The sequence below is a fragment of the Ambystoma mexicanum genome, chromosome 8 (genome assembly GCF_040938575.1).
Source record: "Ambystoma mexicanum isolate Mex_15411 chromosome 8, UKY_AmexF1_1, whole genome shotgun sequence".
In the NCBI taxonomy this organism is placed as follows: domain Eukaryota; kingdom Metazoa; phylum Chordata; class Amphibia; order Caudata; family Ambystomatidae; genus Ambystoma; species Ambystoma mexicanum.
Genome location: NC_090929.1, coordinates 43,524,191 through 43,548,725, shown reverse-complemented (window position 1 = coordinate 43,548,725; position 24,535 = coordinate 43,524,191). Strand labels below are relative to the sequence as shown.

The 24,535-nt window shown below is 47.4% G+C and overlaps 1 protein-coding gene across 6 annotated transcripts in view; it reads right to left on the bottom strand.

The window, feature by feature from the left end:
* The window catches only part of USP20 (ubiquitin specific peptidase 20), a 587,649-nt gene that overhangs the window by 72,099 nt on the left and 491,015 nt on the right, over nucleotides 1–24,535 (bottom strand). For 5 of the 6 annotated variants that reach the window (XM_069609236.1, XM_069609235.1, XM_069609237.1 and 2 more), the window contains exons 17-21: nucleotides 14,137–14,317; nucleotides 2,181–2,307; nucleotides 1,926–2,095; nucleotides 1,719–1,800; nucleotides 1,178–1,286 (exon numbers count right to left, since the gene is read on the bottom strand). In XM_069609236.1, the coding sequence (XP_069465337.1) occupies nucleotides 1,178–1,286; nucleotides 1,719–1,800; nucleotides 1,926–2,095; nucleotides 2,181–2,307; nucleotides 14,137–14,317 (669 nt within the window). Of the gene's footprint in view, nucleotides 1–1,177; nucleotides 1,287–1,718; nucleotides 1,801–1,925; nucleotides 2,096–2,180; nucleotides 2,308–6,397; nucleotides 6,541–14,136; nucleotides 14,318–24,535 lie in introns of those variants that run through there. The other variant, XM_069609240.1, reaches the window with a different exon arrangement.

The following is a 24,535-nucleotide window of genomic DNA, read 5'->3' as shown; positions in this document are numbered from 1 at the left end:
ATTGCCGAGATAACAGCAAAGACACTTAACAGGTGGCAGTGGAAATGGAAGACCTCAGCAATAGGTCAAGGTTTCCTATAATGCCTTCCATAATGCTTCAACCTTTCCGAAGAGGCCGAGAGATCCCCTCAATTTCAATGGCCTTACTTGGGCCTTTCTGCTAAGACTTCACATGCAAATGGGAATTGCAATGATGTTTGTGGCTAAATAGATACTAAACGTTGGATTGCATTGAGTGAATATGCCAGTGCACCAATGCTAGCCACCTATCAGGCTGGCAGGAAAATGGATTACAAAGACACCAGGGGTGTGGAGTGCAAAGGAAACTTCGCCTCAGAGAGCGAGACCTTAGATGAGAGTGAGTGGTGGGGCTGGCGAAGAGGGGAAAGGGAAAGAGGCTAGTCCCCCTGCTGAAAAGAGCAAAGCAAATAAAATACCAGTTATAGAGAAACCTGTCAGCGTTTCGATCCAAGGGAGAACAGAGCGGCAGAGTTTCACTAGTATACCCAAGCCGGCATTAAGTGCAGCTGGCATGGTTTTGTCGGCTACCTCACATGGATTCCCACTTCGGTTTTACACAAAAAGCACCAGTGAGGAAGAGTGAAGCTTCGCTCACTGTACCAGCATGTGGCTTCCAGGAATGTACATGGCTCTTCACAATTGGATATGTCCAAAGTGTGGGGGATGTTTGGCTCTCTTAGGAGGAAGTGGAAAATACAGCCATGCCATGCATACTTTCTAAATGATTGTCTAGGGCAATGGTCTGCAACCTTCAGCTCTCCAGATGTTCTTTACTACAACTCGCATGATCCCTCCCCATTGATTATAATGGGTAGTGAGGATGGGAATTGTAGTCCAAATCATCTGGAGAGCCAAAGGTTGAAGACCCCTGGTCTAGGGGATGCAAAGGCTTGGCCAGAAATACCTACACAGCTCTCAGGAGAACTACTCTGCAATCTGCATGTCGGTCTGCTATCGCAATGGGTTTAGAAGTATGCTTGCCTTTTCCAAAGGCATGTGTGTGAAATGGGGCATATGCATGCAATGGGTGTGAGAGTGTGTGGAAGAATGAGCGAGCAAGCGCGTGGGTGGAAAAACAGCAGTGTGTGACTATGCCGTGATGCCGGATTTGTTCAGCAGAGACGGATGACGTCCCTCATGCCCATACCACGCTCACCTTGATAAAGGTATCAATCTCAATCTTCCTGCGTTTGGCCAGGGCCTCTAGTTCCACCTGGCAAATGGAGCAGACATAGAGGTGATTCACAGCCGGACCCCCTCCAAACCTGCGGGTCAGAGAGAGAGAAGTGAAGTCAAACGTGTTTACGGATGAATGATGCAGCACTAAGGCAAACTAGTAGAGATGGTAGCGGTGGGGGGGACGAGATGAAAGGAGGGAAATGCTGAGGTGGTGAGAGCGGAGGAGGAAGGGAATTAAGAAGGGAGTTGATGTAGAGGGACATAATAAGGAGGAAACAAAAAAGGGACAAAAGGAGCAAATGAATGAGGGAACGAGAGGATGTAGGAAGAGAATTTGGAAACATGAGCAATGTGGACAAAGGGGTTCTCCTAACAGGACTAGAGTGAGGGAGGCAAGGAGGGGTAGGGAAGAGGAATATAGTAGGTGGAAATGAAAGGGTGAGAGGTAGGGGCCAGGATGCTAAGAAGAAGATGATGAAGAGATGAAGATGAATTGAATGGAGGCAGCGTCTTCCTACCTATTGTACAAATATTCCCACACATTCTGTGGAAGGATCACCACTAGGTCATCAATGTAGTGATACTTATTGGGAGGGATCCCTGCAAAGAAAGTAACCATTTAGAGCTAGTTCCTTTCACCAACTTCATTTCACTCTGACACCTCCCAGCCCCCGCATTGCATACATTCCCTTACACTGCACTCAACATCACTGTCTCACTCTCACCTCTATGTGAGCACAGGAACGTGTGGTTGGTGATGGGCCCTGGTTCCGTGAATGTGTTGAACTTGTTCAGCCATTCGCGGGATATGTAGAACTGGAGGAGGCTGGGCTCCTTCATGGCAGCCAGAGAAACAACATTTTGGCGCTCCCGCATAGCCTCCTCGCTGCTTTTCCTGAAGGAAGAAACAGTGCATGGAGTAAGGCACTATCAAAACCTCTCGCACAGACCTCCCTTCCATGGGCTTTTGTTCAGTTTACCTGTAGAACAGGACATAGGCCTCTGCATTCTGCACCACCGTCTCATGCACTTCAGTGACGTACTGGTCATCAAACTCGTACCACTGTCCATTGATGACATTCTGACAGTAGGCAATGTAATGGCCACCTGAAACACAAGAGACGGGGAATAGGCCTTCAGACAAACCAGTCATTTTGGGCAGACCACACCAAAACGATCCAAACCACGCGTCTCTTATGTAAACAATGCAACAAATAGAATCCAAAGAGAGTGCTTTCTGATACTGCCAAGACTGGACATGCCAGGGATCTGTCAAGTCTTAAATGGAGATTGGTCCCAAAAACATATCATCATTCATTCCTAATGTTCCTAAAAATAACTATAGACTCAAAAACACCCAGATTGAATATATTTCATAACTTAACCAAAGTATAACATAACGCCTTAAAGGAGTTACAAAATGAAAGAGGTATTTTTATACTCATAGAAGCAAACAAAGGCGGTACAGTTGTCATAGTGAACCACACAGGGTACATCGTAGAAGGTAATACGCAATGAAATAATGCCATCTGTTAGAACAGGATAACAGAAAAACCTTAATTAACCAACAAAAAGAACTCTGTAACTAAATAAATGAATGGGGCCAAATGGGCTTGATAAATGAGTACAAAAGAAACACCACAGTATGTTTCTGTCAATCATCTTGTCAAAGATTCAGAAACTGGGGCATACCTAACAGTCACGCAGACCAATTACTAAATGCATAGGGTAGGTAACAGGACAACGTTTTATGGTCTCCATTCTTTCCTTGTACATCAAAGACACTGCAGCATATTAACATTAAATGGAGGCCAGATTGTGTTCTTTTAGCTAAGGATGTCATTGCCGTATACCACAGGTATACCAACAGCCCTCAACAGTATGGTCAGTGAGGAGTGATCATGGAAGTCTTAGTTCAAAATATCTGGACAGCCAAACGTTGCAGACCACTGGCCTATGAACTAAATTGAGGATTAGTGGCGTCCAAGATTGTTGGGAAAATGTTTTTGCTGTTTTAGTGAGAAGCCTGAACTTTTTGCTGTGGATATGAGATGCCCTCAACTTGTTTCCCCAAGTGAGCCTGGTAGGGAGATTTATCACAAGGAGAAAGGACTTCAGAGCAACAACAATGCTACTACGGTTACAGCAGAGTGGAGGGGCTCCCACTTCAACTCCAGTAAGTATCAGCACTCCAGCAAGCTTCCAGTGTGCGCACAGGCCTGAAAGGCCCGAGGTTTCAGCAGTTCCCAACGGATGCTAGATGGGAAAGGCTGAAGCTGGATCCACCACAATGAAGAGACAGAGTGCCATTATCAGGAAGATCACAGGTGTGCAGCAAGCCAGCAACTAGGATCCTCAGGGAGCTCTCATATCTCCAGCACATGTCATGACGTTTCAGGCCAGTTCTCTTCAGTTATACAAGTGTTAGAATCTATCCAAGTGTCCGAGAACGTCATCCAGCCTAAATCAGATTCCATTAATTCAGAGATGTCTTTGTGAGCTATGCCCACAGCTCACATAAACAGATCAGTCAAAATAGATGATGTTCCATGTGGTAGAAATACATAAAGAAAATGACCCAATGGTAGGATTTAAAAATGTTTCAGGGAGCAAGTGGCTGCTAAATGAAGTACCCTGCTAGGCCTTGAGAGCTGGCTCAGCTGTGGCCCTAGGGACTGATGCACCCGATAGGCTTCAGGATGGTGGCTGTAGGGGTGCCGTACTGCGGCCTCATCGCTTAGCAGGGTCCAGTTACATGAAGATTACTGCTCCCATAACCACAGAGGATCTACATCAGCAGTTAGGGCGTCTAACCTCTCGAGCCATGTCTACTACTCAGACAGGCCCTGGAAGACACCCATAAGACAAATAGGGTATTTGTGGGTCTGTTAGGCAGAGTTTGTATGCAATACCCTTTGGGACCACTACACACAACTATGACTACAGGTGTAAGCAAAACCAACCTTTGGTATAAGTCTGTACTACACAGTTTATTGTAGTGGAGCTGAGCAGCCAGGCTTATCTCAAGAGGGAATGTGAGCTGTAATGATGTTACAGAGAGAATCTACAATCACAGGTATTCAAATAAACTCTTACACTCAAGGTTTCTTGGTTAAACACTTATTAATTTATTCAACAGTCAGTTATAAATCATTCACTAGACGGAGGCAGTTAGCTATCATACACAAATATACTTCAGTACTATACTCGTTAAGTTTCTGAGGCATTCAGACTACTTTGAAGGAGGCGCAAAATGGCATTCAGAATATTTTGAAGGAAAAAGGAATAGGTTCAGAACATGAAAGGATTACAATTATTCTTAGACAGTGCAGATACTTTGAGTTCACCAAAAGAGTCATTTCAATTCAATAGGCTAGGCCAAAGTCAATGGGCTAAAGCCTTGGATAGGATAAAAACAGTTCTGGTAAGTAAACGGTAAAGTCTCTGTAGATGTTCTCAGACGTAGTTTGTAAAATAAAGAATCATATGTTGGGTCACAAGCTGATCAGGCCTGCTAGTTGCGAAAGTTTCAAGCACTTTCACTGCGGCAGATAAGTACTCTCAGTCTCGTTTCACAGTACCTTACAAATTAAAGCACACAAGCTGGTGTCCCTCTCCCTGGTTATTCGGTTTCCTGCAGCACTCTGAGGAAAATACAACCAGCTCCGAGAATGATATCCAGGTGGCTTAGCGTCGAGTTGATTGGTCCCACCAACTCAAAGGGAGAAGTCGTCCTTGCAGGGCTTCTCCGTCGAAATGAACTTAGCGATTCGGACCTGCAACAGGGCTTCACCAGGCAAACCAACGCTCCAGGAGTTGCAGCAGCCGTCCTCTTCAAGCTCGTCTTCGGTTCTTTCGTTCCAGTGGTCGACTCCAAGCCAAGAGACTTGCCTTTTATTCAGTTCTCTCCCATGCATTCCAGCCTAGCTGTCACTCACCCAGCAGGGTGGCTGTCCTTGCCGGACAGTCAGCCAGCCAATCATACCAGAGTGTATTTGGGTCTCCTAGGAGACTAAGCACAGGGAGTTCTGGTCACCTCCCTCACTTCCTGCCCACCCCAGTCACTTGGGCGCCAAAGGCGATCTTCAGTCCTGAAGCCCGCCAAAGGCGAATGAACAAAGGAACCAAACCTAGTTTGGCACGCAGAGCAAAACTCTAGAAGGACCTTTCCACAAAGAAATGGCGAAAAAAGAAGACTGGGAACTGTTTAAACAAAGGGGGCTTAGAAGCCATCTTGAAAAACATGGCTCCCGCGATTTAACAGTCGGGAAAAATCATGGTAGTTCATTGTAAAACCACTGCCACCAACCATTTAGAGAGGAAAGGGTAGCATTTGTCTGCTACATGAGTTTCTAGACACAGGGGATACTAGGTAACCCTTCCAACACTCTATTGTAATATAGGGTGTGCTGGGTCTAGGAATTTAAAAAGACTAGTAAAGTCAATTTCACTTTACTCACTCTGGGAAACAGTAGTTTATCCCAGAGAAGGTGTTTAAACCTTGGGAGAGCCTAAAAAGGTTTCCCTGTGCCACTGCACGGAGGGTGCTGTGTGACACACATGAAAAGATGATGCCTATGAAGTTGTCTAAAAGTCCATAACCAGAGAAAACGCAGAAAACAAACAGAATAAAAAAGTTCAAATCCCAAAGTTTAGCAAAAGAGCTGGAGGGCTCTAAGGTGGGAGGAATTGGCACATTCTTGAGAATTCTCCCTAACAGGGTCAAAGACACACCCAGACTAAAATGGGACAGGTCCCTTTAAGGGATCACCCAAATATACTTGCAACCACAGAGGCCCATAACAACCAATGGGACAGACAAGTAGGGAGGCCTTTCAAGGAACCAAGAAGCAGATGTCCCATGCGTGCTGGCAGATGTAGTTCCCGAATTGACGTCCAGCTGTGACTGGAGACCCACCCAGCCCCAGAGAACTACAATTCCCAACCACCCTATACTAAGTCTGCACACCCTAGTTCCCTTACCCCAAAGAGAGGCTGGAATGAGGTGTCAAGGCACTATAAACCCAGACTCCCACTCGATGACCTTAAAGAACAAATCACTTACCCATGGTAATGTTCTTTCGGATGGATGTTCCTCCCACAGATTTCTCATTTTAGGTATATTCGTGTCCTGCTTTGCAGTCTGGTAAATAAATAAATGTTGTCAGTAGGGGGCACTGTGCGGCATCAGTGTCGATGTCCCTCAACGGTTACCATTCCAGCATACAGACGTGACTTCAATCATAGTATAAACAGCTCGCACCCACCCTGTTGCATCAGTTCATAGCTTTTTCTCTCTTCCTGCTCAGCTGTGTTGGGGAGTTATGTAACCCGTATGGCCTTTGAAAAAGAGAAGAAACAAAAAGTCACTCTTAGTCAGAGGGATAGCCTTGAAGGGCGATGAGGACTCCGTGGGAGGAACATACACCAGAAAGATGATTACCAGGGCTAAGTAATTTGTGCTTCTAATGGAGTGTGTCCCCCCATTGATTCCTCATTTTAGCAGTTTTGGAAATAGTGGTGGGAGAAGTGGATTTTTGAGAAATTTTAATTAGCACATAATATTGTGCAGAAAGGATCTTTCAGAACGAGTGTCCTGGCCCGACAGGGTGTTAAAGCAATCAAGCTTTGAGAATGTATGGAGGGAGGACCACATTGCGGCATTGCAAATGTCCTGCACTGGTACACCTCATTGTGATAGTGTTTGCTTGGTCACAGCTTGGCCTAACTTGTGACCAATGTAACCCATGAATAGTTGGTCATCCTGTCTGATAGCTGACATTCTTGAAATATAAAAGCTAAGAGCTCTTATCGGGTCAAGCCTGTGTAACCTCTCTTCATCCTTAGAAGAGTGAGGAGGGGGATATAAATCTGGCAATGTAATCTTTTGTGTCACATTCGGATACCACCTTGGAAAGGAAGGAGGGACAAACTCTCAAAACGACCTTCTCCTTACAGAACACTGTGAATGGTGGTTTTCAGGTTAGGGCTTGTAGCTTACTAGCTCTGTGATCAGAAGTGATGGCTATTAAATAAAAAGATGGTTTTCTAGGTTACTAGCCTGAGAGGACAGGAACGAAGCAGCTCAAAAGGTGCTCCCATTTAAAATGTAAGTACCAAGTTCAAATCCCAGTATGTAATCAGAAAAGGGACTGGTGGGAATGTATTTGTCAGTCCTTTCAAGAATTGTATCACAATGGGCATCTTAAAATAAGAGTCTTATTCCAGCATGCATTTGAATATAGATAACGCCGCCAAGTATCCCTTTGCGGTCCTTGATGGGCTAGGTGCAGTAAAAAAGAAAGCACTGCAGGTGTACTGCAAGAGAAAGGATCTATATCTTTAGCGCTACACAAGCTGCAAAACCTGTATAGTGCTTTAGTTTCTGGTCTTATAGCCAAAAACAAAACCTCCATATCGTCTTCCGCAAGGTCCCAATCTTTGTAGCTTAACCTCTCAGAAACCAGGCATGTAGGTTCAGTGTTCTCATTACTGGGTGAAGTAGACGGCCTCCCTCTTGCAAGAGCAGATCCACTCTCTGGAGAAGATGGAATGAAGGGCAGATGGACATGTAGCACGTCCTCCTGGCCCAATCCGTGGCAATCAGAATCATGGATTTCCTGAACTTCCTCAACCTCCTGATGATATGAGGGATTACGGGGACTGGGTGGAACACGTACAAGAGTGGAAATTCCCAGTCCACTACGAATGTGTCCCCCAGAGCTCCTCTCTGAGGAAGTTTCTGGATCACAAGAAGTGACAATGCCTAAGATTAGATTCCTAACTGAAGAACCTCTTATCAATATCTTAGTTGCTCAGTTGCTTCCTTAAAATGAAAACTTGAATTGTTTGTGCTTTTTTTTTTTAAACTCAGGAACTGGAATTTTCTAACAAGAAACTAAACTTTCTAAAACGTTGTGTGAAAAATAACATGTGTCCAAAAGGTCTTAAAATAAATAGTCACAAGTCTTTTGTATTGCCTTCACATGAAAGTCTTCTTGAAGATAAGCGTACCTTGCGCTCTCAAAATCAATAAGCCGCTGGCTCTGAACTGCCTCACATCCCACGCTCATTCTCACTGTCTTATCGGGAAAAACTGCGATCTCTTCAGAAGCTTTGCTTTAAGGACGTGACTAATCTAACGAGTTTCACAATCGGACGTAGTGCGCGTGAGCAAAAAAAACAACAAACTCCTGGGTCCTTTACTTGCAAGCCTGTGAGGACGTCCTAAGGCCCAAATAGCCTGCTACTCAGATAACGCAGGTCAACTCGCGCACAAGTCAAATGTTCGTTTGCACGCTATTCCGTGGTTTGTTAGATCTTTAATTCAATGGATACCATCGCTTCACGCACACGCTAATGTTTTGAAACGCACAACGTTCAGATTCACTTTAGACAAATGACCCGCAGAGCGAGTAAAGCTTTTGGCAAACTTCCTGAAAACTAGATGTTTTAACTAGACGGATTAAACTTGAAAGTCTCTTAAAAACAACAGTTCAAATGTAATCTTTAAATAAACTCCACTTAGCTTCTGTAGTTGCTGTAGGCTGTGCTTTCTCTTTGAACCGGTCTCCAGTTGCAGCTCAAATCTGTGTGTCTTCTTTAAACTATGTTATTTTCTTCCCCTGAACCTTGACTAGGGTTTTCTTATCTTTTGCTTGGCTTATGAATTGATTTTTTTGTGGAGCTTGATGAACAGCGGCCATCTAAACTGGGTATCAGAATGAAAGGCAGTTTAGAACCTCTATCAGTGTCCTATCAGACTACCTCCCAGAAGTTGGAGAGCCAATTAGCTCTAAGAATGGCATGCACCATCTTGAACTGGGATCACTCCTGTCTCCTACAGTGTATAGGTTAAGGAAGATTGGAATTTGACTTGGTAATATTACATAGCCACAATTTTAGAATCAAACATGCTTAATGCTTTTCACACCTGCCCTGCGCTTCCAAGAACCTTTCCTAACTTGTAGACTAAGAGGGAACTTGACAGGTACTTCCTGCGTCTAGGATGTATGGGCACATGAAAGTAAGCGTCTTGAAGATCGAGTGACATCATCCACTCCTGGAGCACAAAGTGCCTGGAGCATCTGCGAAAGAATGACCATCTTGAATTTGTCTTTTCTGAGGAACTTGTTCAAGCGCCTCAGGTCCAGGATAAGTCGGAGTCCTCAAGTCTTTCTTGGGGATCAGGAAATAGGTGGTGTACCAACCCTGGTTCCATTCCGCTAAAGGTGCCTTTTCCACTGCACCTTTCTCCAAAAGAGAGAATCTCCTGCAAAAGGAGTGGATCTGGATCACAGAAAGATTGTTTGCTCGGGGGACAGTCTAGAGGTCTCTTCAGAAATGGGAGACAGAACTCTTGGGCCACCGTTCATAGTGCCCATGCATCTGGAGTAATGGAGTGCCATTCTTGCAGATACTGAGTCAGTCTGCCTCCCACTGGAGTCTTGTGAACAAAGTGCTCAGAGGTGTTTTGGACCTTGACTGAGGGAAAGGAGGGGTTGCTACTTGGGCAGTCTTTCCTCCACAACCTCTTGGGGCACCTGTAGATCTTCTTTGCCCATGTTTTTGTACTGTCGGACCTCTTCCCCTTTGAGTGAAGGAAGAGTGGTAGCGAAAGGACCACCCTCTCCAGTTTTCTGAAGAAGTGTGCTGTTGTGGCTGCCACATTACTTCCCACAAAGGTTTTGCTGCAACCTTGGAAGTCTGTAATCTGTCCAGGCTCTTGTCCACCTTGGGGCCAAATAGATTGGACCCATCAAAGGGCATATCTAGAAGCCTTTACTGAACATTGGGGGCAGACTCAGATTTACGCAGCCAAGCTCAATGCACTAGACCGCTGTGCATCTACCAACACAATCTGATGCATCTAATTATGATTGTAGGGATTGACAGGAAGCCTCTTTTCCGTCATCAATCAGGTTAGTAAATCCCTCTCTCATTTCCACTCCTGGAACATTTTCTGCAGCTTGTGCAATCACATTCCATATACGTGCAGCTATATTTTGCCAGTGCATATGATGTCTTGATGGCTTTCAATGCCATACCTCCTGCCAGAAAGACACTTTTTGCAAGAGCGTCCTGATGCTCATCTCTATCACCCCGTTCATTACAGTCCTGTAGGCTGCATTTGGATGGGAATGCACATCTGCAGCGGCAAACTCAATTTCGGGGGAAGTATTTAGGGCACTGATGTCTTTCAGGCATGCAACTAGGTCTTCCAGAAGTGATTCCTCTGGAACATTTGGTGTCCCACAAAGTTCATGCCAAAAGGGGATGATGTCATCCTCTGCTTTTTCCTCCAGAAGGATTTAAAGAAATGTGTCTGTGGTGGTTTATTTTTTGAAGTCAACTCCGAGGTCGATGTCAAAGGTCCCTTCCACTACGATTCCTTCAAGGAGAATGTCTTTGAAGCTTTTGCTTCGAAAGTAACTCGGCGGTCGACGCCACCAAAGTACACATCACGGAGGCCTTTCTGCTCAGGCTTTTAGGCATGCGGGTCGAAGCCTTAACCCATTCCTTGCCGATCTTGGAGAAGGACAGAATGGGATCCACAGCCTTCTTTGTCTCTTTCGAGGGGCCAGGAGGAGCCGCCTTTGAAAATACCTCCAACATTTGTTCTCGAAAATGTTCCCATTCGACCACTGAGGCGATCTTCTTGGGGAATCGTACCTGACGTCCGTCCAGCGAGGAATCCGAGGATGAAAAACGATGGTGCTGTTTCTTACTCTTCATTTTTGAAGATGAAGAGTGATGCAAATCACTACAGGAACTGGACCTCTTAGAGTGTTTGGATATTTTCCTGGGCCGCCCTTCCCAGAGAGTTGTCTCCAGTGGAACTCTTACCTTTGGAGGATTTCCTTTATGAAAGGGTGGAAGACAGAGATTTTGAAACAGACCAATGAACCTATGGCAAGCTTTCACCTTCTCTCTTTGAAGGCCTTACTTGTCATCGATTGGCAGGTGCCACACTCAATGATTTTGTGGGTTTGCCTAGGCACCAGAAAGAAACCCTGCGCAGATCAGTGATCGACATCTTCGAATCACAGTCTGCACATCTCTTGAATGAGAGGACACAATCCGTTGAAAATGGCAGTTTTAACGATGCGTGCACTTTGTGAGCCCACAACAGCAGCCTTCATACATGGTGTAAACTGGTTTTGGCCAGTGTTTAAGTGGCTTGTGCATATCCAAGTTTGGGTTTTTTACCTCTGGAGGTCTAGTCCGGGCTTCCTGAAGACTCCTGCTGTCTCCCCCTATCTGCCGGGACAAGCCTTCCATGCTGCAACCATTTTCTGGGAAGTTTAGCCAGGATCTTCTGCTTGGCTCTGGGTAGCAGCCTTGGTCCAGAAGGTTGCTGACACTTTAATAACATGTCAGATCTTCTGCTTGGGACATCCAAAGGTACCTCTAGACATTGTCCCTGTCCTGGGACAAAATTCTGTTGAACTGCCTGCCTTCTTTGTTGACCGAGCTGCAGGGAGCTACCTTTGCAGGTTCCCTCACCTTCCTTGCTGAAATCTTTGCTTCAGGCTTGAAGGGTGATGCCGTGGAACACTCCTTTGTTCTTATTCTGGGTCGATGCCCCTGGACACAAAATCCTGTAAACTGCACATAGGAAAAGAGGCCATACTTACTCGGGTTGTTTTGCCATGCTCGAGCCGTTTGCACCAAAGCTATCATTGTGAGTAATTACCACTGGGTAATTTTGAGAAACTCACCCTTGGGGGTACCACTGGTCCAGGTTCAAGATTCTTTGCAGGTGAGCCTCTTCTGCATTTCCCATAGACTTCTAGTCGGGGTCCTCCTGCTCTGCTGCATCTTCCTCTGGGACAACTGGTTCATTCTTTGGCCTCAGCATCTCTTTTTTGGGGTCTCTTCTGGCCTTTCCAGAGGTTTTTTGCCACAGAATCTGCCCCTTTGGGGTACGAATGTCTTGTTGACTTTCCTCCTATTGATCCCTAAGGAGCCTTTTACCTGTCTTGGAACTCTCATAGATTGACTCTGGGGGTACTAACCTGCACAGGACATTCTTCCAGAATGCCCACAAGGGGCTCTGTGAGCTCTGGACCAAGAATTAGAATTGCTAGCACTTACAACTGATTTCAATGAAGTTTTAAGGATATGCTCTGCATTTCTCGAATGGTAAATGTATTTTAACACTAACAAATACTTGTTGACTGTGTAAATACTTTCCACTGAAGTGCATTGCTAAAATGTATTATTACCTCTTGACAGCTATGGCTGTGAAATGTTTCCTAACCTCTATGACTATGTTTGAGTAGCACCTGCTCATTTGTATTATTTTTAATACTATGCAACTAGGGTGTCCAAGTCAATGTGGAGTGTTGGTTTCGAATATTTTACCTGCTGGGAACAAGGTTGGCTTCCGTTTTCTGCCTACCCCTGCCTATATGTGTTTATTCCTGATCCTTCCACATATACCAGGGGTAGAGTGTGTATTTAGGTCTTCCGGTGACATGCTCTGCAGACTGCAGATGGGGCCGGAGCCCGCAGTAGTTAGGTGGGGGAGGGAGCGGGTGGAGAGGGGCCCCCATAGCAGCCATCCTCCATTAAGGTCCATGGTTGTAGATCCCCAATGAGAGGGCTGGACAAAACTGCCTTAAAACCCATACCTGCTTATGCACAGAGTTTCTTGCTGAAACACTTCTTCCTAGCTTAATGAATACAAAATGCAAAATAGAGATATACAGGAAGATTTACAGACAGTTCTTCTGCGAGGCAGAACGAGTTGGATCAGGAATAGTCATACCCCTGCTCACCTCTGCTCAGACCTGTGAAGATGCCCTTTCAGATGGGACCTGATCATTTACAATGGACGGCAGCATTCAGAATGTGGCATTAATGAGGAGTGAGAAAGCAATCTGCTCTTCTGATTTCTGAAATGGCACTGATATCACCAATTGGATTTCTTTTTTTTAATGTATTTACTGTTTTAACTCTATGATGTGTGCCTTGTTCTGGGTGCAAAGGTGGCATAGTTCAGCTTTTGTTCTAGTGCAGGGGTCTGCAAGTTGTGGTTATTTAGATGTTTTGGACAATGACTCCTAGGGACAAATCTGGATATGCTAACGAGAGTTGCAGTCCTAAACATTTGGGGAGCCAGATGCTGCAGACATCTGTTCTAGGGGCACCTAAAAGCACCTCTTAATTTAATCTATTGCCCAGAAGTGTCAAGAGTGAACCATTTTGCTGCGTCTTAACTCATCTTTGGGGGGGATACTCTTTTTTCACCTTTTAAATAGTGATTATTTTTGTATTTTGCTTTTAAACAAAAAGTGCCTGAAGTATTTAGAATGCACAATTTGCCACTATGAGGATATACAGCAGAGAAGCCGCAATGGTGACACTAGGACATGGGCAGGTTGGATTAGGCTATGGAGCCCTACATGCAGAAAAAGGGGCAAAACGTAGGGGCCTAGTGATCCTTACTTGCAGTGTAATTCCAGTGCAACCTATTTGTTTGAATAGGCTGGATCTGTACCAAGTGGCCAAAATCAACGGGCCTTGTAGAATTTTTCTGTAAGAAGTGGGCAGACTAGTTAGACTTGGTGATTTTAAGCTATAGAGCCTGGACATACTGGCTTGGCCTGGCAGTCCTTAACTGTAGGAAGTGGGTACATATAAGAAGTCTGGCAAAACGTTACTGTGGGAATGGGTCAGACTACATCGGCACAGCAGGCTGTCTGTAGGATTTGGGCAGACTTGAAGGGCATGGTGCTTCTTCCCTGGAGCATAATGGGGCTGACTGGATCAGTCTGTGGTTCTAATCTGTCAGTGTTGGGCAGGGTGGATTGATGGGCTTGCATGCTTTATATGCCATGTACTACAATACACTTGACGGTAGCAGGGGAGGAGGGAAGGATAGACAACAAAACCCTCTTCTATAATCACATGGGCTGGCAATGCACTTACTTCCAGCTGTCCCATGGTGGCAGATGACAGCGAGGAGGTCGTAGGTGGTGACGCGGGAGACACACTCTTTGGCCAAGAAGGGTTGGAGGTCGAGTCCTTCCAGAGGGAAAGCAACATGGCTGTTGATCTTGAAAGAGTACATCACCTCATGGCGAAAGCGCTTTAGGTGAACACACAGGATCTGTAGAGGCAAATGTGATAAAGGATTAACACCCACTTGGCAGACAGTACGACCCAAAGTCCTATAATTAGTCAGAGAGCTGGTGGGATCTAGTGAGAAAGTCATTGGGTTTACAGCCGAGTCACCAGAAGTCCCCGACCATCCACAATGACACTCTGGTTACCACTTCACCTCTCGGTCTATTTCACACACACACACGCACACACCATGAAAAGCCACGGAATGGCATTAACCGCTTCAACATTTTGAAATTTGAACCACAAAGAAGAAACACTTTTTATTCTTCTAAACAGTGGCACAAAACACCTCCTATCAAGCGACAACACAGGCGTGGCCGACAGCCGGAGCATGAGCACGTATCTCTCTGAAGCTCCCAGGCCACCCATGGATATCCTGTTGAAATCCTGCTTTTCAACTAAAATACTGCAGCCCGGTCTTGAGCCCCAGCATTTGTGTCCCCAGGGACGCCATTGGACTGGCTTGTGACAGAAATCGAATGCTGATGGAGCTCTGGGGACAGGGCTGGGCTGCGCGCACAGTGGCATTAGCTGGGACCATAAAATGGCCGCCAGGCGCTGAAGAAGGGCTGCCGTGATGACGTTCAGGCAGCCGTGTTCACAGCGGGGGCGGCGGCAGGCAAGTCGGACTGCAGTGTGATGAAAGCGCTGGCGAATAGTGCGTTTGCTGAGGGTAGGGTTGGTGAGTGTGGCCAGGTCCCAGAGGTAGTCAGGAGGAGCCGTACTCCCCGGCAGGGAAAGCAAGCAGCAGGGTGCCTGGCCCAGCGGCATAGGAGCAGTGTGAAGGCCCACGGAGGGTGCAGACCCGGAGGTGCTTGGCGCTCCCGAGTGTGTCCGCAAGCTCTTGAAGCCCGGCAGGCAGGCTCCGTGCATAGAAATTGCAAGGCGAGGCTGAGACAGAGCTGACGTACGCTGCCAGGAAAGCAGGCATGCAGCAGTGACTGCGAGTGGCATTTTCAGCAAGTGAGTTACAGGCAAAAGAGGCTGCCTGAGGTGTTGCTTGGAGGGGACTAGCAGGTGGCCCTAAGGCAACGGTAAGAAAAGCACCGCTTACAGCCTGGCTGGCCCTCAGAGGTGAAGGCAGGGGACTAGTAGGCAAATCGGACACTGATCCCTACTTGGACACTGATCCCTACTCACACAAATTGGACACTGACTCACACTGTCTAGCCTGCATCCTTCCATTTCCAACACTCTGGACATCCTTACCCCTGTCTTGAGAATCCGTCTGAAGCCTACCTCCAAGTACAACTCTTGGTATCACTGTTAGGGAGAAATCTCTCTTTAGGTTGAATTTCCTAACCTAGTGAGTCCCCCAGCAGCTTTGCTGGGTTTCTGGAGTTTGTTTTTTTCTCCTGCCAAGAGTGAGACTCTTTTCCTCCCACTCTTGGACATGATTTATGGTGTCCCTTTGACTGTTAATGTGTTTTATGGGCTATGGGGTCCTTTACTCCATAGGGTCTCATGTGTTTTTACTATGTGTGTTACACAGCACCCTCCGTGCAGTGACACAGGGGTGTCATAGTGACACCCCACCATAGACTCCATACCCTGGGACTGACTACTGTCTCCCAGGGCATGTAAAGTCACCATTGGCTTTACTAGTCCCAAATTATTAACAGAAACCAGTACAAACCATCATATTGTGGACGTACTGGTCGGGGCAATTCGATTGCCGCGGGGTCTGTTAGTCGAGGGGGCACGTCTCTGTCCCCCCTGATCGAGTTTTGGCTGGTGGCAGCGGATACTACTTTTTATATTCGACCACGAATATATCCCTATGGGATTTTCCCATTGTTCGAGGCTACCAACTTTAATTATTTAATTCTCATAGGCTCGAACATACCGCCGGTTTATTTATTGAATATTAATTTGCTGGTTGGTATTTTTTGCCAGGACTCGATTCTAAAATGGCGTTTGTGTTCTCTTCTGTGACTCCAACCAAAGTCGAGCCCTTTGTTCCACTTTTTGGCGGGCTTCTCCACAGAAGCCTCCAAAGTGGTGCCACTCTGTCTGGGTACCACATGGGTTGTAGGAGGGGGTTTAGGCACCCTGGACTGAGTTACCTTTGTAACTCAAGTCGCACTCTTGTGTGATTGGCCCAAGTGGTGAGCCGGCCCGCTTACCACTTAGCATGTTTGATTGACAGCTAAGCTGAGTGAATGGGGGTGTGCTGCATAAAAGCAGGGCTTTGGGGACTAGAACTTCAGAAGTCGCCACAGGACCTGAGAATCTGACGAGGGAGAAGCTGAGCCGACCTACCACAACGACACCACCGGTGAAGCCCTGCGGAACCGACTCACCACTTCCAGACGACAGAGAAGATCTCCCGGCTGGAGAGGCTTCTTCCCCTGACTGGTGGGCACAACCAGTTTACCTTCTTCTCTTCGCACCGCAGACCGGCTTGTGGTCGAATTGCCCGTGCCAAATACCCCGGCAACCGGATAGCCACTTATCACTGGACCGTGAATCAAAGGACCGCTCCTTTTACCTGAGAAACTCCGCGGCTGGTTTCTTCCCTGGCAGTGCAACAGACTCCTGTCTTCCTCCCCGACGAGATCCTCTCTTCCCCCGAACGAAGCACCGACTTGTATCCGCTGCCAGGAACAACTGCCCCGCTGGAGTATTCTCACCACTTTAAGGTACCGTGTCCGCCAGGCCTCCCTTTCTAAAGATTGCTACAAGGTAATAATAATTCCTTAACCTTCTGGACTGGGCTGGCCGCCTTGACCTTCTAACTGGTCCCTTTCTTTGGTCCAACTCCTTTTTGAACCTTTTCAAGACTTTTGTGCACTGCAACCGTGTGACCTTGGACACATTTTGTTTTATCCTCTTAAAGTGGATCCAGTTTATTGAACTCTAACTTCACAGTTATACTTTGCCTTCCTCTCTTGTTGTGTTCTTGTAAAAGTGTTGGGACCTGTTTCAATTTATTCTTTGTTTTTCTCTCCCTTTTAAAACGAATTATTAGAGTGACATCTGCGTTAAGCACTCACCGCTGTCTGAAAATAAGTGGGGCTTTACTTAAGACTTGTCTAATATTCTTCTAAGGGAGTGTATATCTTTTAGTGACCGTGTTTTTGAATTGCTTACTATTAGTGCCTCTGTGTTTTTCTAGATGTGGTTTTAAATAAATAATGATATCTCTTTTACACCAAGCCCTGGTCAGTGTTTACTTGTTCTACTGTGTTCTTTTGACCTATTGTGAATACTCAGTATACTGCCTAACTCTTCTTGAGGGAAGTCTGACTGCTCAGCCACAGCTACCAAGTGAATCTGTGTGGTACAGACTGCTACCAAGTGGGTTTACTGCCAAACACCTGTAGTCTTAAATCTTTTGCAGTGGTCCCAGAGGGAACTGCACAGATTTCTGCCTGACAATCACTCCAACCTCACCATCCTGAAACGCAAGTGCAGGGTGGCTGAGAGGAAGTAGAGGGTTTATGGCGCATCTTCTGACAAACTGGCCTGCCGCCTGATCCATAGGCAATACAGACTCTCTGACCTGTCCAAGAAGAGAGTCCACATTCAAGCCCACATCTCTCCAGCCTCTAACAACACGACTGAACTCTTTAAAATCTGCAATGAGCTGGCCAATGCTTCTGTAGTCTTCACCTCTCCTGTTCCCTCCCAGGCGCTCTGTACGCCTCTGGCTTCTCACTTCACCACTAAAACTCAGAACATCCTGTCCTTGCTCTCCTCGTCCTCTCTCTCCTCTTCCTCTACCTCACTCGGACCGCCTCTGGCCTCCTCTCCCTCTCCTCCTCCTTTCATCTCTTTCTCTCTGACAACACCTGACAATGTTTCTAGACAAGTCAGATCTATGAAAGTGTCATCCAAACAGGTTCTCATGCTCCTCCAGAACCATCAAGGACCACATTGACACCCTCGCTCCAGCCTTGGCCGATTTCTGCGATCCCTCCTTCACCACTGGAATTTAGCCCTCTACCCTCAAGCACTCCCTTGTGCACCCCCTCCTTAAGCCTTCGGCCAATCCTATCTGTCTGGCAAACTATTGCCCCATCACTATCACTTCTTTCTTGGGAAAACTCCTGCCTGGAAAAGCTGGCCATCTCACAGCTTACTCTCCACACTGAATCTGTTGGTTGTCTCCATCACCATCAGTCTGGCTTCAGAGTAGCCAGAGGCAGGGGAACTGCTCCCCTGAACACTCATGAAGATCTGCTCGCTAATCTTGACTCCAGCCTTCCTTCTGTCCCCATTCTCTTTGACCTTTCCTCTGATTTTGACATGGTCAATCACGCCATCCTGATCAATCGACTCTGTGAGAACCTGGGCAGCACGGATCAGGGCCTGGAGTGGTTGACCTCCTTCCTCCTGGACTGACCCCCCCCAGGTCCAACTTGGGTCCTTTCGCTCACCACCTCTCTATCTCTATCTCTCCACATATGGTGTTCCCCAGGGCTCTATCCTCTCACACTGGCTCTTCAATGTCTACTTGTCCCTTTTGGCCGACCTGATCACTACCTTTCAATGTTATGCAGATGACACTCGGCTCTCTTTAAGGCTCCCCTCAGCCTCCTCTTCTTCCTCACTCATTCTTGACTGTCTATCCGTGATTAAAGATTGGTGCGCCTCCAACGATCTCTGCCTTAACGCCAGTAAGCCAGACATCCTTCTCAATGGGACCCCTGCTCCCGCTTTCCCTCTCTCACTTTGGCTGCCCTCCTTGGGCCCTCGTCCCTCGTTTTCCTGTGAGGCAAAAAACCTTGGTGTCATCTTCGACTCCACTTTTCTTTCTCTCCTCACATCACGACCTTGCCAAGAAGGCCCACTACCAGCTGCACCGTCTCAGACGTATTCTTCCTTTTCTCACTTTCCCCCAGAAGCTCACTGTCTCCAGAGCTCTGGTCCTCTCTAGGCTGGACTACTGCAACATCCTCTTTCTCAATCTGCCTTCCTCTTCTCTCTGCCTTCTGCAACTAATCCAGAATCGGACTGCAAGACTTATCCTTGGCCTCAAACACAGGGACCGTATCTCTCCAGCCCTAAAATCTCTCCAATGGGTCCTGGTGGCTGCACAGATCAAGTTCAAGACGCTCTGCATCGTCCACAAGGCTTTCTGGGGACGGGGTCCGCACTACATCCGACTTCCAGAATACTTTCCTTCTCTGGCCCTTCGCTCAGCTAACTCAAACTCCCTAAGGGTCAGACACTTCTCCCAGCAGCGAGTGGGGGGTATATCCCTTTCCTCTGCAGGTGCCTCCCTCTGGAATGGCCTCCCTGCCCCTCTCAAATTTGAGCCGGTCAACCTGGAGTTCGGGAGGCAGCTTAAGACCTTCCTTTTCTCCTCTGCTTTCTCCCCCACCACCACCCCGTCCCCACGCTGACCTTACTTGTCTGGTGTGCCGACTGGTTGCTTGGTACCCTCTGAATCTCAGTGGGTACCGGGCTCCTCCATGATCAGTCTCCCCTGCACTGCCACCGGATCTACCGCAAACTTAGGTGCCGCAACTGTAACCTCTACAGTCCCTTGCCTCCTTGACTTACTCAGAGCACTGCTGCCCTGATTGCACTTCCCCCTCCCTCTCCCTGGCACTCCCCCTCTCCCTTCCGCAGCACTTTGCGTTGTCGCACTTGCACAATCTGAATCACACAAGACCAAGTAAGATCTTTTGTCTTGCCCTCTCTCTGTCTTCCCTCCCTTGTCTTGTCGGACCTAGAAACACTTGTGTACAGGCGTGTTATAAGACATGCATTACTCACCGTAATAGCATTTCTGATGGTTGTATCTTCTTAGATTCACATGCTGTGCATATGGTCCGACATCCAGTGGTGACCGCAGAGTATTGCATCTTGTCTTTCGAGGATCGACAGGGGACGTCGACATGGGAGTGCCTGTAACCCTATCCCTAACGTGACGTGTAGTGTACCCAAATTCTCTCACGCGTTGAGGTCCCTCCGATTGTATTTTTTCTGCCATGAGGGAGCCTAATGACTATAGTGAGTGAGTACATAAAAGAGAGAAAGTAGTAAGACGTCTATGTTCCTTCCATCCGAGCGGGGAGGAAGGGTGGGCGCTGTAAAGACTGGAGGGGGGTGTCTGTACTCCTGCTCTCTATATGGTAGAGGAGAGGCACAGAGGACCCCAGCCAAGATTCTCTATTATTGGTAACGTAGTCGAGCAATCAAGGCCTAGCTTCTCAGGAGGTGATGCAGCCTGGTTCTTAAGTACAGTGTAGTCCCCAAGCCCCCACAAAGGAATGTCCACACACCATATTAGTTAAAACACATTCTTTATATAATTAATATTAAAGGTTATGTACACTATCACAATAACTCACTTTGTGCTCAGAAAATTAACAATGGTAAATATATACAGTTCTAAATTGGTACCACAAATATTATCAGATCCCATTAAAGTGCATCAACTATACTGTCAAAATGTCACACAGATCAACAAAGAGGAAACCAGCAGTAAAGAGAGAAAGGAAAGCAAGATGGTTGAACAATTGGCAGAATACTGGCCCCTACCACCTCGGCACAATTCTGAGTGGAGATCCCCCCACCTGGGCAACCTGTAAAGCAAAGATGTATCACAAGCCCAATCCATGTTTTGTTCTATGAGTCTTATTTCCCTCTACAATAGTTCTAGAGCCCCAATGTACCTGGAATTGTAGCTTTCGTCGACGGGAAATCGACGGCCCTTCTTGAGTGCCCTCCCTTTAAGGCAGGAGTCATGGGTCGTCGAACGTCCGGAAGAGAACAGGGTGAACTACGGCAGTGAAGTGGCAGTTTCGTTCCTAGCGGTGCTCGTCAACGACGGAGCTTTGGCGTCCTGCAAGGAAGAGGCGTGCTGGGCACCTCGGTGATGGTAGTTCTAGACCGCAAAGAGATGTTGAAGAACTGTGGCCCAGCAAGGGCGTCGAGTTGTCGGTGTCTCTGTAGTCTTTAGGTGGCGAGAAACCCACCGGCGGATGCTCCTCGGCGCATCGACGGTCGGGCCTTCTCCAGTGGGATAAAGCGGGCGGCGATGCAGACGAGAGCGTCATTGGCTCAAATTAAGTTCTTAGGCAAACGGGAGCACGGCGGCTCCAGTCGGCGACGGCGGTCGTCGACAGTGGCGGACAACAGTCCAGGCGCTTCTCTTTGGGATTCCGCAGCAGTCCCCGTCTCCGATCGGCAGCGTGTCGTAGGTCTGTCTACCAGGGAGCTTTGCCAAAGATCAGCTGGTGCACGATGGTCCCTCGTAGCTCGGGAAGAGGGCGCCTTACCAGTTCCTCTCTGGGTCAGTCTTTGGAGACACAGCAGCTTTCAGATTGTGAAGGAGAGCAACAGCAATTCTTCTCATCCAGCAGGGCTTCAAGGTTAAGCTTCAGTTTCAACTCCAGTTTCTCTTAAGCTTCTGAACACAAATTCTAGCAGTGAGAGGCCCCCAGATATACTAGTTGATCTCCCATTCATTCTTCTGGGTCACACTTAGGAAACCAATCGGTCAGAAGGGCATTCATGCAGGCAGGCATCCAATCAGGTGCATAGTGCATTCAGGCCATTCACTCCTCTCCAGACACTCACAACAAGTTATGTGTATCGGGACAAGTACCCAGCCATTCAACACTCCACACTGCATTCATACCAGTTTCGGGCAGGGCTGTCTCAGTCATTGTGTCAAACACCAGATACTAGACACCCACAACACAGGATGCGTATTGGTCACACACTCCATTCGCCCAGGTCCCACCCACAGGGTGTACCCACAACATACAGTCACTGGGAAGGCTCCAGCCAGTTTGGCCTGGACTTCACAACAACACCATATATGGAACTTTCACCCAACAGCCGGTCAGGGGGACAGAGTCAGGGCTTCCCAGGACTTTGGGAAAACAAGGTAATAGGCAATAGAAAGCAAGAGGCCACAGGGGCCATCTTGTTTCCTATCAGGAATCAACTGATTCCAATGGCAGGGCCTGGGTATCCCAAAATGGAGTATACTCAGGGCACCTGTCAAATTCAGCATGGAGCTGCCCCCAGCCCATACCCTGCTCTGTGGGCCACACACAGGTGCCCAAAAACATACACTAGGGGCACAGGGTTGTACGCCCTAAGGGTATCCCATGGGTCCATACACCAAAGCAAAAGAGAGAGCTGCACCGCCAGGAGTCCCACATGAACTCCTGCGCGGAAAACACAACAAAACACACAATAAAAAGCAGTAAAGGACAAGGATACGGAGGCCCTGTCCCTCCGATGCATTTCCAGCATCACAGGCGCATGTGAATCTAAGCAGATACAACCACCAGAAATGCTACTACGGTGAGTAATGCATGTCTTCTGATGTTTGTTAATCTGCTTAGAATCACATGCTGTGCATAGACTAGCGAGCAGTACCCGGAGTTGGAGGTCGGTTGTGAGAAGGAACAGTAGTGAAAAGATGTCTTAGTACTGCTTGTCCCACCTGAGAATCAGACCTAGAATGAGTGTCTAGGCAGTAGTGTTTTGTAAAGGTGTGTAAGGAACTCCAGGTTGCCACTTTGCAAATGGACTCAAGGGGAACATTTGCAATGAAAGATATGGAAGCCCCAGTGCCTCGAGTAGAATGTGCTCTAGGCTTGAAGGGCAGTTCTCTCTTAGCAAGAGTCTAACAGAGTGTGATGCATTTTACAATCCACCTTAAGATGGTTGATTTAGAGACAGGTTCCCCTTCTCTACCAGCTGCCACTGAAATGAAAAACTGGTTTGTTTTCCTCAGTGGTTTAGTCTTTTCCAGGTAAAACGTGACTGCCCTGCGCACATCTAATGTGTGTAGGCTTCTTGTGGCCACGTTAGTGGGGTTCTGGAAGAAAGTAGGCAGTTCTATTGATTGGTTTACCTGGAACTTGGAAATAAATGTAGGTACAAATTGAAGGCGAGTGCGCAGAAGCACCTTATCTCTGTGAACTGTAACAAAAAAGGGTCTAGAACTGAAAGGGCCTGTAGTTCACTAACGCCTCTTATAGAAGTAATAGCCACTAGGAAGGCTGTCTTATAGGTAAGATCCTTGCGACTTGCCTCGTGCATAGGCTCAAAGGGGGGCCCAATGAGTCTAGTCAATATCACATTTAGGTCCCATCCGGGATCCGGGTTAGAAATGGGGGGATATATTCTTTTAACCCCTTCCATGAAAGCCTTAATCACTGGTATCTTCCACCACGACACCTTTTGTTGTGACGTAGTGTAGGATGAGAAAGCAGCTAAGTGAAGCTTCAGGGAATTAAAAACCAGGCCTGAGTCTAGTAAGTGAATCAGGTAAAACATAATGTGAATAGGAGAGCAATCAATGGGATTGACGCCCTTGGCATTACACCAGATAACGAAGCGCTTCCATTTACTGGAGTAGCAGTATCGGGTGTTAGGTTTTCTTCCCTCCCTAAGTATGTCCATGCATCTCTGTAGAAGTTGTAGGTGTCCGAACTCTATGACCTCAGGAGCCAGGCCGCTAAGTTCAGGGTTTGCGGGCATGGGTGAAGCGTTTCTGCCTTGTCCTGAGATAACATGTTGTACGGGCAAGGCAGTTTCATTGGAGGAGATAGGGACATCTCCATCAGATGAGCAAACCAGGGTTGGTGGGCACACATGGGGGCCACCAATATCATGGTGACTGGTTCCTGGTGCATCTTGTGCACGATCTTGTTGAGTAGGGGAGTCGGGGGGAAAAGTGTAAACAAATTTCCCTGACCATGTTATCCAGAGACCGTTCCCCTTGGTGCGGTTCTGGGGGTACCTGGAGGCGTAATCTAGGCATTGGGCGTTCTCCAGAGTTGCAAACAAGTTGATCTCTGGGAAGCCCCGTAGTGCGAAAACATTGGAGACGATGTCTTCGTGTAGTCGCCATTCGTACTCTGTGGGCAGTGGGAAGACTCCGCTGAGCACGTCCGCCAGAAGATTGAGTTCCCCTGGAACGTGTTGGGACAACAGGAACATCCTGTGTTTGAGAGCCCATATCCAAATGTTTTGGGACAGCCCTGGAGAGTGAGTGCCCCCTTGTTTGTTCAGGTAGTACATGGCCGTGGTGCTGTCTGTCAAGATGATCAGGACTGTCTTCCCCTGTAACTGTGTCTGAAAGGCTTTCAATGCTTTGAAAACAGTTAATAGCTCTATCAGATTTATGTGGTTGGACGCTCCACCTGGGGACCCGCACTCTGTGCGCCGTGTGATGAAGCAGGTGAACCCCCAACCCTGTGAGAGATGCGTCTGTTATGAG